This window comes from Lytechinus variegatus, chromosome 5 (assembly GCF_018143015.1).
Source record: "Lytechinus variegatus isolate NC3 chromosome 5, Lvar_3.0, whole genome shotgun sequence".
NCBI classification, from domain to species: domain Eukaryota; kingdom Metazoa; phylum Echinodermata; class Echinoidea; order Temnopleuroida; family Toxopneustidae; genus Lytechinus; species Lytechinus variegatus.
In genome coordinates, this window is record NC_054744.1 from 46762785 (window position 1) to 46777148 (window position 14364).

Below are 14364 nucleotides of genomic sequence, written 5' to 3' on the forward strand. Positions count from 1 at the left end.
GCACACAATATTAAAAAATTATGCAAATGAGAAGAAAGTTCAAGGCCTTGGCCCCACTCTGTACCGTATCGAATGGTTATTTTGGTGTGCGCACATTTTGGATAGTGTTACTCTGAAGCCATGTGCGAAGTTTCATAAAATAACTGTTGGCAGAAGTAACAAAAACCGTCCATGAAACAAACCCTCATTTCATATTTGTTAAAATTTTGACTTCCTCTCTCATAGACTTGTGTACATTATTGGTGCATATGTTTTAGCATACGTAACCCCTTGTTCAATATGGTGGAACTTTTTTTCAAGGCTGTTTATAGCAATGTCGTTTGGCAGTAATGATCAACCTATGGGCAGAATTCTGTGCAAAAATGAAATCGATTTGTTTATTTATGGATGAGTGAGCACGCATCAAAGTGGGAAAATTGGTATTTTCAATGTCACAGACTCATTTTAAAGGGTAATAAAGTGAATATTGGGGGCAAATTTGGTTTCAAATGTGTCTTTAATTGCTGTAGTTTTTATCATCCATCATTTCTATCACCAAACACTTTCCGAACTTTAACCATTTCATGGTTGCGCGAGCACATTCGAAAACTTAGGAATGAATACACTTTATACTGCATAAATGTATTCTTTTCCTAACAATTTCTCAGGATCAGTTAAATGAATGGACAGATCAGTGGTGGATCCAGAATTTTAGATGGGGGAGGGGCCTATAATCGGGGGAGCCATCAACATTTTCAAATTTTAACATGATCTAACAAGTTGTAGAAAATACTACCAAAAAAACCCCTATGATGATACGTCACAATACAGGGGCCGCAGAGCAGTTTTCAAAGTGGGGGGGGGGGGGCTGACCATGCCAAAATCACAATCGTATTACATTTTTGTACTTGCTTATGGGAAAAACTAGGGGGCTGAAGCCCCCAGCCCTCTCCCCCCCGCGGCCCCTGCAATACATCATGCTCAATCAACCATGAACATATTACGATATCAAAATTTGGTCTGAAGTGGGTAAATGATGGATAGTAAAACAGCATAACACCATAAAATTCACCTTAAAAACAATTTTTGGCCCAACTTTGTATTTGCACAATCTGAAAAACGACTCTTGTGACTTTCAAAAATGGTCATTTTTAATTCAATCTTTAATTACTCATGCATGACTCAACCGATCAATCTCATTTTTCCCCAGGAGTTGCTTAATGAGTGTATAAATCCACCCATGAAATATCATATCTCAAAATAATTCGGTTCAAAAGTTACAGCAATTTGATTTAGGGGGGACTTACTTTTTTTGTTGTGTATATATATCAAATCACCAATGAAAATGCGAGCGTGCAGCGCTAGCTATTACGTTTCGACAATTTGACCTGAATAGGGAAATTTGAAAACTTTATGGAATACAGGAAAATAATAGGTACCTGACAAATCAAATTTTGCGAGCGCGCAGCGCGAGCAGAAATGTTAATATTCAGAAGATAAACATAAATTCTTACAGAGCACTTTTTAAAAATCGATCTGTAAATGAAACAAAATAATGAAAGTTCGAATATCCGAGCTGAAATATGTTTTGTATATTGACTACAAAATTTGATATTTAAGCTCTGTATTGAGCAAGATATATAAATCACCTAAAAGGCAATGCGAGCGCGAAGCGGGAGCAAATTTTTTTTACAGTAACATGAAAGATTTAAAAAACTTATTTTCCAAGTCTTCCACTTACCTTATTTTATTCAGTCGCCTTCCTCCTCTTATGTTTCCCCCTCTTTTTTCCCTTTTTCTTTTTTTACATTTCTTTCCCCCTTTTTTCCTTTTCTGCTCCGCCAAAAGGAGGGGGGGGGCCTCGCCCCCTGGATCTGCCTTGTTTGCATTTGCAGGGTGAACCTTCCCTTTAAGAAGTCAATTTATTTCCAGTACTCATCATTTTCATGACGTGTATACACTCAAAGACCTAACGTTAGCTTGAGTAGATCAACCTTGAACGCAGAAACCTTGATTTTATATGTATATATTTTATACGTTTTATCATGTTTATAAAATAACTTGTAGACACTAAAGGCATGGTCACACCGCCCGAGCGTTGTTGGAGCGGTCGTGGAGCGAAGAGAAAAAAATCATCACCGCTCGCTACCGTTCACCATTTTCCCTACCGCTCCACGACCTCTCCAACAACGCCCGGGCGGTGTGACCAGGCCTTAAGCGAGTTATCTAAACACTTACAATTCACAATTTCATTCGAATTCAAACTTAGAAACTCCAGTATTGTCAATAGGCCTGCAGAAGCTAACAGTTAAATATTCCGAGTATTGGGTATTATCATTACAATATTTATTATTTCTTTTTATTTTTAGTATTTCGCTGGGTGTCCAAAATGATTGGAAAAATACCCGTTTCTGTAGTCTTCATTTCGACGCTGGTAAAAATCCAAGTTGTTTGGGTTAAGTCACACGTGTCACAAGAACTTCCAGTCCAGCACGGCGTCCAGTTTGTGGGAGTCGGCTACAACATTTTAGATGGAAATCCTGAAGGGGGCGACTTGACCACTGGAGGGGTCGACCCTGGTCTTTTAGTCAGTCGGCGAATCTTTCAGTTTACTTTTGACCAGGGGCACAAAACCGCAGACCAGCTGCATCGAATTCCTGACGAAGTTGTGTTTGTCAGGCGAAGTAGCGCCTTCCAAAAATCATCCCTTACAACGTTCCATGGTACGGAAAGCTACGCTTCAAAACTGGCTGCACAGGTTGAAGTAGGGGGTAAGTACCGTATTTTCTCGATTAACATAAGGCTTTGAAGGGGGCACCTTTTCACGAGAAAAATTTGACAAAGCGAACGAAAAAGCTTTCACCAAAATTTAAAGGGGATTTTGTTTTCATAAAATATACAATTTGATAACAAGCAAAAAAGGGTGCTCACTTGTGTTTAGACGACATAATTATTCCAATAAAAAAAATAAATGCTATAAATAACAAGGGGGCACACTTGTGTAAGAGCGGAATATTTGCATTACAAAAATTTATTATGACTCTCTATAAAAAACACGGGCCGGATGTGCCCCCCCCCCGGATCCGCCACTGATAGTGGGGATCGTTCTTCCGAGGTTGGACTGGCAAGTACTATTTTGTCCGAAGGGCGAAGCCTCGAGGAAAATAAAGTAAGATTGTCAGTTCCCACTATTAATTTTGAAGAAACATTTATTCTTTAGTTTGAATGATAAATCCCGGCAATCTTGTCCTGTAGGTGGTCCGTAGGGAATGCAAGTACCAGTCTATATAGGGCTTACACTAATCTGACTAATCAGTCGGGTCGCGTGCGAAATCACTTGGATGACACACTTCCTTCCTTTCTTTCTTTTTTTTCTTTCTTTCTCCCCCTCTCTTTCTGCCCCCACCTGAAATTTAGGGAGGGGGGGCGTCCCCCGCCCAGGTTCCACCACCTATGACTCTTAGGTTTGATTTGGCGTGCAATAGCCTAATTTGCTAGTAAGAATCATTTCATCGAATTACAGCAACAGTATTATGATCTTCGGCCTCATGAATATTCAATATGTCATTGAAGCCCATGCAACATCAATGAAAGACATAAGAAATTTGGTGAGATTCAGATTAGGTGTCAAGAGGCTAAATCCAGAGTAGCAGAAACGAAATTAAAAAAGAACCAAGTACGACATATATTTACAGTGAAGCGTATACTTGTAAATGTAAAAAGCACGGAAAAAAGTAAACACGACTTGGACAAGAATCTTTTTAAGGATATCGTAGATTTTAGAAGTTCGTGTGTTTGTGACCAATAACTTCAGTTCAGTACCTCACGATCAAAATCGAGTGTGCGGAGAGGGAAGTACATGTTGGAGAAAATGGGACACAACGGAGTGGGATGTACACAAAATTTAACAGAAATCAGGTCAAATATGTGGAATGTGATTATGTTAAAACAGTCGTCAAAATTCGCTCGTTTGTTATGTTAAAACAGTAGTCTAGTACATTTTATTTAAGGCATTTGCCGGCTTAAAACGAAACTCGAATATCATTTTGTTTTCCCAGCGTGTTTTTCCCATTGAAGACACCGTTAGAAAAATGGCATCGAAAAAAAAAAATCGCCTTAAACCCCCCCCCCCCGAGTGATTTCGCACGCGACCCGACTGATTAGTATAAGCCCTAAATAGTAGCTCGATGAAATGCCTAATAATTCATCCAGAAAGCACTCATGAATATTCATAGAAGGGATGGTTACTGCGTTTACCATGTTTACTATACTCATTAATATCTTATGAGCTAGCAACCAACAAAAAATGGTGACATGGCGGGGGTGCTTCGGAGGTCATTTACCATAGGCAGCACCCCATGGAAATCAGGGTGACAAGCAAGCAAGCAAGCAAAAAATATTGTTCCACAATGACGCATATTTTGAAAGCGAATGGAGATTTTTTCTTGTCAATGTTTTTCCTTACCAGAGTCCTATCAACTTGGAGTGAATTCCCCCCTTCTTTTTACTTGTATTTTTTTTCTGAACAAGTAGCAAAACGCCCCCTATGTAAAAATCGTACCGAGTACCCTGCTTGGCGATTTCATTATTGTGAATAATATATACCAGGGGCGGCAGAGCGAATCTGAAATTAGGGTGGGGGGGAACAGGGAAAAAATGGCACTTTTTCTTTCGAAAAGAAAGAAAAAATGACTTATCTACAGTGAAATGAGCCAGAAATTTTGAGGGGGTGTGATATGTCGTATCGTAAAATTTATAAGAAGCTGCGAGAAAGCGAATCAAAAGAACAAAAATTTCGACATTTTAAAAACGAAAATCGAATTTTGTGATAGATTTTGCCAAAATATTCAGAAAATAGTATCACATTTCACCCTTATACCTTTCCTTTTTTTGTTAGTCGTGAAAACTTTCGGGGGGCTAGAGCTCCCTAAGCTCCCCATAATGTACGCCACTTCTTAACTATACCCCACTCACAATACTCATGAAACTTAAGGCACATAGGATCATTCTTACAAGTTTGTTTCCTTCATTAGTAGTAATATGAAATGAGAATATTGTTTTCTTGTTTCAAAGGGGCACTATTGTTAATGCATATAACACAGATCCGTGAGGGGCACATTACTTGGGTAAAAAGGGGCACCTATTAGAAGGCAATAGGGCACTTGCTAACGGCATAAAACGGGCCCATCTTAGGTATGAGAGGGGCACAGACCATGTTTATTAAGACCACTTTTCATGGGTAAAATGTGGCACGGAATTTTGAGAAAGTGCACTTACAAGAAGGCAAGGGGACACTTTCTCACACATAAAACGGGTCCTTCTCCGGTGAAAGGGGCAAAAAACACTTTTGAGATTGAAAGCAGGATATAAACGGGGTTTGTTTTTTGGAGAGAAACGTTTCCAAAAACCCGATTTATCTTAATCTTCTCTTTGTTAGGTGGATATGAAGGCGCCACAGCTAGTGTTCAATTTGCTGCAAGTGCTCGTAAGTATGAAAAAACCTTGTAGTTGAATTTATTTTTTTTTTCTGTAACATTTTCAATGCATCTTGCAATACTATATTCCTTATCAAAACTGTACATATTATACAGAGGGGTACTTCCAGGCTGAAAATAACATGATTTGAACAGATAAACAAAAGTCAGACAAACGAAACACAGAAAATTTGAATAAAATCGGATTTAGGAATAACATATTGATGATATTCTTAAATCTTGTATTATTACGGTGAAATTGATCTAGGCATGTTTTCATGAAAATTCAATGAGCAAAATGATGTCATATCCCCACTCATTCTTTTGTATGTTTTTGTTTATGAAATTAGGTTCATTCATATTTTTTCCTCCAAGAACTACAAAAATTGGATTGACAAATGATTAGTGTATTATATGTATTCATTGCTGCAACTTATTCCATTATAAGGGAGACATATTATTCACACAAGTATGAAACAATGAAGTAAATTATGATTCCATGTAATAACATAAAAATAAAAGTGGGGATGTGACATCATCATTCCACCTAATGAATATTCATGACCACGTGCAGTTAACTATTTATGCAATATTGCTGAACTTTAAAAATCAATAACTTAGTTATTTGTCATCAGATTTTGACGAAATTTTCAGCATTTTTTCTCTGTGAAGTTTACTTTATTTATTTAGATATATTTCCAGCCCGGAGTACCCCTTTAAATAATACTTGCATTTTCAAAAAAAAAATCAATTCAGTTCAAATTTGGTCAACACTCATCATAATACATTACAATATTATACAAGGATTAAATAAAGTGAGATAAATATAAAAAATACAATGACAAAACACAAGATATAAACATAATGAGAGTGTCAGGGGTAGCAGAAAGGGGGGGGGATTCCTTTCATAATCGCTACTTTATTCAAAATTTGATGGATCACATTGAATATTTTTGGCAATTTTATTGCAGATGACACCAATGTGTGATGCCACAATAGTTCATGATTTTTGTAGTACCTAATAAACTTATAAATTTGACACACGTTCAATTTATTTAAAAAGTTAAATAAACGATTATTACCCTCTCTTTGAAGAATTTTCGAGAAAAAAGAATGGTGAAATGGATATTGGACGATAAAACTTCCTTTGGAGCACTTTTAAAAACCGGGATGAATCTTGCAATCCCTATACAATACAATACAATATAAGTATTTATACAGCGCTCTTCATCTGTATCACAGCATTTCACAAATGAGCAAAAATAAAATTGTGAAAGAAAAAAGATATATATACACATAAATAACAAGTAAATTGAATATCAATAAGAAATGTTAGATCATTATTTTTTTTATTTATCTGGAACTATGCCTGTAGTCAGTGAAGAATTGAATATTGCACTTAAAGGGTAAGATATAATATGAATTATTTTCTTCAGTACTTTTACACATACATCCTCAAGTCCACAAGCTTTGTCATTTTTTAGCTTATCTACTATTTCAATTATTTCTTTTGGTGTTATATAATTGAAAAAGGTTATATGTAAATTAACATTTACATTGCATAATAAATCAATAAATTTTTGTTACAATTAGGACCACCATTTAAGCTATTAGTTAATTTTTGACAATTTTTTTTATAAAGTATTTGTAAGAAGATGAACATATTTCAGTCTTGTCAGAAATAGTTTCACATCTGGCATATTGCGATGTTTTAATTTTTTTACCTAGAATTTCGTTTATCACTTTCCTTGTTTTCTTAAAGGACAAGTCCACTCATACCAAAAGTTGATTTGAATAATAAGAGAAACATCCAGCAAGCATAACACTGAAAATTTCATCAAATCTAATGTAAAACAAGAAAGTTATGACATTTTAATGTTTCGCTTAATTTCACAGAACAGTTATATTCACATCCTTGTCTGTATGCAAAAGACGAGACTGATAACGTCATCCACTCACTATTTATTTTGTATGTTATTATATGAAGTATGAAATATTCTAATTAACTCCTCATTGTGAAGTGAAACAACGACTGATTCATCCCTGAACATGTGGAATTACTGTTTAATACTATATGTGTCATTCAAGTTGGTCCTTATTGTCAAATCTGAAAGAAGTGAAATCTTGTATAATTCAAACAATAAACAACAAAAGAAATCATCTAATCTCTTTGCATGTCACTGAGTTGTGCATGTCACTCTTTATCTCATCCAAAACAAAATACTCGAGATGCGAGTACACGCAGTTTCCGTGGAGTTTGATAAACAAAAGTTTCCGAAGAGCATCTCCCAAAATGATGTATACCGAAATGTAAAATATGTTGTAAAATAAAACCCAAAGTAATAGTATGTAACAATCAATACATAATAAATATAAACGTATAAGCCTCCTGAGATGTGTCAGCTAGGAAAACGTGCCGCTGAGGTCAAGCCTGACAGGATATGATGTTGTCCAGCTAGCCTGACCTGAGATAACCTCTCATTAACTCGCTTCGCGCGTTAAAAGATATTTGTGAAAATCACCGAAAGTAAAATTTTCGTTTTGGACATGGAATCCTATACATTGCACAAATCATGCAATTATATAAAAGATTTCATGACAGATGCCACTGGATTCAAGAAATAACTTCCTCAGGATTTTTCAATTCATTCATACAGGTTACCAAAATGTGAAAAAGAAAACTTCTGGTGAGGGATCGGTGTTCTTAAGCAATGAGACCATATCAAACTTTGGGGAAGCACGCTACAGGACAGAACTAATGAGAACGGGGAATCAATCACTCAATACAGGCTTTGTGGCTGACGCTTGTCTGCTTCCAGAAACCTACACCGAAGAAACAAAGCATCAATATATGAAATTTATGGACGATTGGGGAACGGTAAAATATATGTTTGAAAATTAATTGATGATTGTCATACCCCTGGAAAGTTATTGAATCATGGTAACTTTATACGATAAGTACTATGATACCCATACCGTGTCGTAAGTTGTATGATGTTTTTGCAGTAGTAGGTAATGGAAGAGTAAACTATAAGAAAGTGTTATGAGTATAGTGATGATGATAGTATTGAGGAGAATAACAAATGATAATCATGATACTGATGATAGTTATCATCTTAATTTTGATGATAGGGATATTGATAATAATAGTAATTATAATGAAAACGACAATTGTGATATAAATAATCATCGTGAACATTATTATTATAACCAAAATATTAATTATAGATACAAACGTATTGAGATAATGATGAAAGCGATAATAATAATAATAATAACAATTTATTCCATTCACCACTATTGACAATGATTTCTAATCAGTGTAAAGGCAAAGTTGAAATTAGTCTTCCTTAAGTCTTCTTTTCAACGACAAATCCAGAGAAATAAATAAGCAATTGACCCCTTTTTTAAATCATTCTACAATTAGGAGAATCTTGATTCGCTCAATAAGTGACTTATCTTTTTTTAAAACCCTAACCCAGGGGCGGATACAGCTTTTTATAAAGGGGTTGGGGTGGTATGCGAGGGAGCGTAGCGACCGAGTCCAAGCGAGCGGAGCGAGCGAGGGGGGAGGGTGTGGGAGGGGGTGTGTTGGAGGGGGTGTCCCCCCCTCCCACAGTAGGGAAAATTTTTGAAAATCTGTGTGTGAAAATGGCGTTTTCTTGCATCTAAACACCACTATTTTTGGTATAGAGGTGATAATAATAATAATAATAATGATAATAATAAATGAAATAAATACATAGAAATAGAATAAAAAAAATACAAGTTTAAAAAAAGATAAGATTTAAACAAATGGCCCCGGATTTTTTTTTGGGGGGTTGCAACCCCCATCCCCCCTCTTTAGATCCGCTTCTGTAACCAGACCGGCTTTTTTTAGTGTTATGTGACCGGGATGGGGGTGAATCAATTACCCCCACCCCTTGAGAACTCGGCCCCCGATAGCGCGAACGCCGTGAAAAATGGCATGATAATAAGGGATGTAATCCACAAGGCTGGATGGTAATTTTTTCCGAAATCTTGAGATTTTTTAAAATATGAATTAACTATGAGAATTTATTCGTAAATCATACTTTTTGCCCTAATTCACTATAAAAAGCTCTTAGAATGCTAATTTTGTTATAAATACCATTTATGCCATTACTAACAATTACAAATAAAAAATGATCCTGCTTTGAAAATTAATTTTCATGTATTTTATTGTTTTATGAATCCTTATGTATTTCTTTGTTTTTCTTTGGGTCTTTTTTACCTAAATTATTGCAGAGCCTTTTTGAAGTATAATTATGCTAAAATCAATTAATTTCATCCATTAAAAGTAAAAATAATATTAATAACCTTATGAATAAGATGAGAGTATCAATTTACATTGACTTTGTACACAAAGTCAAATTTTAGAACAATTTTGGTTCCGACATGCACTTAATGTACGTAATGTTGCATAATTTTCGAATCGCATACCCGGGCATCGTAAATTTGATCTCAAAAGATGCACAAGACTTCAAAGTAAAAAGTCTGCGAGCGGCGCGGTATAATAGGATAATACGAAAAATAATATTTCTTCTGTTCTTTTGCATAGCACGTTGTAGTTCGAGTATCTTTGGGAATGAAAGAAGGCGAACACTATGAAGAAAATCGATCATCCTTCGTCAACTTTGCAGCTACAAATGTAAGAATTAAAATTTTATCGGAAGAGTGTGTGATGTATCATCTCAAGATTATGGTTTGCAGGATGAGAAAGTAATTTCTTAAAGTGCCAATCTGTAATTTAAATCAAAATTGTGTTTTTTCCAATAGCCATTGGTATAGTACTTTATCGTCAACCCCAATTTTCTAATGTAGTCGCCATGTTAATGTGTACGCGGTGGATCTCATTCGCTCAAACAACTAATCACAACCAGACCATGATAGGATTCAAGGGGGGGGGGGGCAAAGTTGCAATGCCCCTCTCCTACTGCAAAAAGCCCACTCGCATTGCCTTTACATCCCTTTTAGTACTGATATCCAGATTGTAGGTGATGATTTGACTGTACTGGAAAAACGCTGCTTAAAATTATGGTACGTTTTTATTAAAGCCTGAACTCTAACAACTGCTGTTTAAAATTTTAAACAGCTGTTTAAACTTTTTAAACAAGTTGTTTAAAAAGTTTAAGCATTACAAAAAAAGTTTAAACAACCTGTTGTAGAGTGACAGGCTTAAACAACATACTATTTCCTTTTTACTGTGTGTAAGTGTAACCAACCTTACGGTAATGCTCCAGGCTGAAGATATTTATATCTAAAAGAATATAATGTAGCAACATTCACGGAGTAGAATGCTGAAAATTTGTATCATATTCGGATAACAAATAACGAAGTTACTGAATTTTAAAGATTTGCATTATTCCGGTGAAACAATTTTAGGCACGTCTTCATGAATATCCATTAGGTGGGCTGATGATGTCATATCTCGACTTGTTCTTTTGTATTTTATCATACATGTTACATGAAATTTAGGTTTAGAGACCGACACATGACCGAAGTTGGTGCCCGTCGAACCAAAGATCGTGAGTTCGAATCTACCCCGGGCGGATGACTGACGCCAGTTACGCACATGGGTCATCTCATCGTCATCTTTATTATCACCATAATCAACATCACCATAATCATAATCAGTATCATTGTAACGGACATTGTTTCATCATCACCACCATCAATACAATGACCTTTTATCATTAACCGTTCAGGTAGGAGGTAGCATCTCTGCTTCTGGTGCCTATATGGGATTCAGTGCGTCCTTATCGGTTGATATGGAATCTTTCAACAGTGATTTGAATAGTGACACTCAGTTCGGCAAGGAGGCATCAAGCTACAGGATAGGAAGTGAGACATTTAATGGTAAATCACATCTTTGCGATTCATTCTAACTACTTTTATAAAAAAAACTGTCATATCATTTGAAATCAAACAAACTAATGAAAACATTTAATATAAGGACCCGAATCGCCAAGTCAAAGAGCATCTACTATATGCTCTACGCGGAATGAAATGATACACGATTCGCCAGCAGTCACAATTTCTTTTTTTTGGGGGGAGGGGGCAGTGGGTTCTTTGACATTTGCTGCGGCGACAATTGCTTCGCTGTAAATTCCACACATTAATGGAATGACTAACTCATGTAACTTCAACCCTGGATTTAACACTATACCCAATCCTATAAACGTAACATAATGAGCAATTATGTTTTTACTGTAAGACAAATCTTGTATAAAATCATGGATTTATATAGTTGAATCGAAGAATTATCCGTTCGTATTTAGGGAAACACGCCTATATACCTACTATACTCTTCTGATTCAGTCTCATGATTCTGACACAGAGGGTTGAATAAAATTCAGCAATTTCACTGGAATCCATATTTAGGCTTCCATATGTGCCCATAGGGGGCGGATAACCTTTTTTTTTTTTCTCAACTTTTTTTCCTACGTCCCCCATAAATTAACGTTGACCGCCCTGAAACGTGTGTTGTCCCCCCTAAAATTTAGGTTGATGACTTTTTTTTGTTTTTTTGCTTGTCAAAAATTTTTTGGTTACCAACTCATACAGTGGCGTGGGGGGCACCAGCAAAATTTTTGAGTCACTAAGTGAGCGCGCGTAGCGCGCTTAGTTGCTTAGTATACTGACCTAATAGAGACATCTTACGGACAGTGCCGTTAAACGTATATGTACGTCACTGATCAAATAATGCGAGCGCGAAGCGCGAGCTGAAAACTTTTGATATTTAGACCTAAAAAGGGACATTATAAGCAAATTTTTTGAATCATGAGATGTAATTTTCTCGCTAAACAAAAAATGTGAGCGCGAAGCGCGAGCTGAAATTTTTGCAAATATTGACCCCAAACATAGACATTTTAAGGGCTATATTTTAGTAATCCATTAAGAGTCTCACCAAGGTCGTCTAATGCGAGTGACAAACGCTTGCTGATTTTGTTAGAATTATATCTAAGCACATGTAGCACTTGAAGTGATAGGGCCCTAATGATCATGATTAACATACGCATCTCACTAATCCAATGTTGCGAGCGCGAAGCGCGAGCCGAAAATTTAGGAAATTCAGATCTGAAGAGGGGCATTCTAAGGCTTGTTTATAGGAATTCACTAAGACCATACGTATAATTTCACTAATCAAATGATGCGAGTGCGAAGTGTGAGCTGAAAATTTTTGATATTCAGATCAGAAAACATGGAAAAAGAGACATTTTAAAGACTGATTCAGGAATTCATGAAGAGCAGACGTATATCGCAACTAATCCACTAATGCGAACGTAAGCACGGACATGAAATGTCTTATATTAAAACCTTTAAAATTGGGCAATAACTTTAAGAAGTCATGAAAAAGAAGCATATGTCATAACTTAAAACAAGAATAACACGAAGGGCGAGGAAACTATTTGGTGTATAATGACTTGAAACCTGGAGGTTTTGATACAACAGGATTATATATCTCGTTAAACAGACAATGCGAGCACTGGGAACAATAAAGACATACATTGTAGGCCCTGAGCAAATAATGTTTCATAAAGTTATGAAAAAAAAGTTTCTTATGTAATATAACATAATTTCAACTATAACTATAATGAACAATAATTTCTTCTTTCCCACTACGTTTCTTTTCTTTCTCCCTCTTTTTCTCCTTTTCTCCGGTTTTTTTTGGCCAGCCGATGGGGGGGGGGGCACGTGCCCCCCATGCCCCCCCCCCCCGTTGTTACGCCACTGAACTCATAACATTTAGGTTCAAAACCTTTTTGGGGGCGTTTGTCATTTTTTTACCTGTGTCCATCCCAAAATTTTAGGTGGACACCCCCTAAATTTTCTGGCTTCCGCTGCCAATGTATGTGCCTATGAATAGTTCTCTCTACTTGTGAAAACCAGTACACCCCAAGAAAGTTAATTTCTTTCAGTGTCAACCGGCATTTTCACGCAATACATCCCTATCGTCCTACGGTGAAGGTACAGGGGATTGTGAAATACTTTTTTATTAACATATTTTAACCAATATTTTCAGATGTATATAAGTTTCAGCTTTTAAACATTTTTTTTTCACTAACGAAGAATAAATTTGTCAACAGTTTTATATACATGTAGAACTTTAATACTTCTAAAATAAACCCCTAAAAAGTTCTGCAACTCAAGTTTAAGGGGTAATAATTTTGTCAGTGTGCAAATAATTTTACGTGAATATGGCATCATTGGAAATAATGATAAATAATGTCTTATTTGTAATGCTATTGTTATCATGCAATGCAAAGACTTGATTAAAATTCCGCAAATGAAAAAAAAGTTTTCGTCAAAATTCATTGTTTCTAACAGTGAATTTTGAATTGTAACGAGGATGGAACAAGTTTAAAAGATATTGATGAAGTGATGCGTGAAATGTATTCTCATTTGCGTTAATGGATTGAATGTGTTTGGAATAATGTTGAACCCTGCCATTTCAAAATGTCTTAAGCTTTTGAAAAAAAAAATGAGAATGTTGGTTTCATTGTTCTTGAGCATTTTAAGGCCTCACTTCAAACAAACAATAAATCACGCAATATTTTCATATTTTACAGTTTTTATCTGAAATACTCGTTAACGCATGCAGACAGTCGAAATACGAAATCTTCAACAATACAAACCACTCCTTTCGACCTTAATGACACAACAATGAAGACACCCGAACATGGTATTGGAGAACATTCACTCTCATCTGCATTGGCAAAATTTCTAAAGAAATGGAGACTCTTGTTAGAAAACGATGCATTTTGCAACATCTCACTTCTGACTTTGCCCTGTACATTCAGGGTAACTGCACATTTCTTGATTACGTAATCAAAGCAGATGGCAACTCTTTAAGAAGAAGAATGAACATTTCCAATGATGCCATGTTAAC

General features: G+C 36.0%; 1 protein-coding gene across 1 annotated transcript in view; it reads left to right on the forward strand.

The window, feature by feature from the left end:
• Window positions 1-2352: 2352 nt before the first annotated feature.
• LOC121416306 overlaps window positions 2353-14364 on the forward strand; it is a 40680-nt gene continuing 28668 nt past the window's right edge. Inside the window, exons 1-5 of the mRNA XM_041609856.1 lie at window positions 2353-2750; window positions 5417-5464; window positions 8111-8331; window positions 10033-10122; window positions 11180-11330. Coding sequence (XP_041465790.1) covers window positions 2369-2750; window positions 5417-5464; window positions 8111-8331; window positions 10033-10122; window positions 11180-11330 — 892 coding nt within the window. The 5' untranslated portion in view covers window positions 2353-2368. The remainder of the gene's footprint in view (window positions 2751-5416; window positions 5465-8110; window positions 8332-10032; window positions 10123-11179; window positions 11331-14364) is intronic.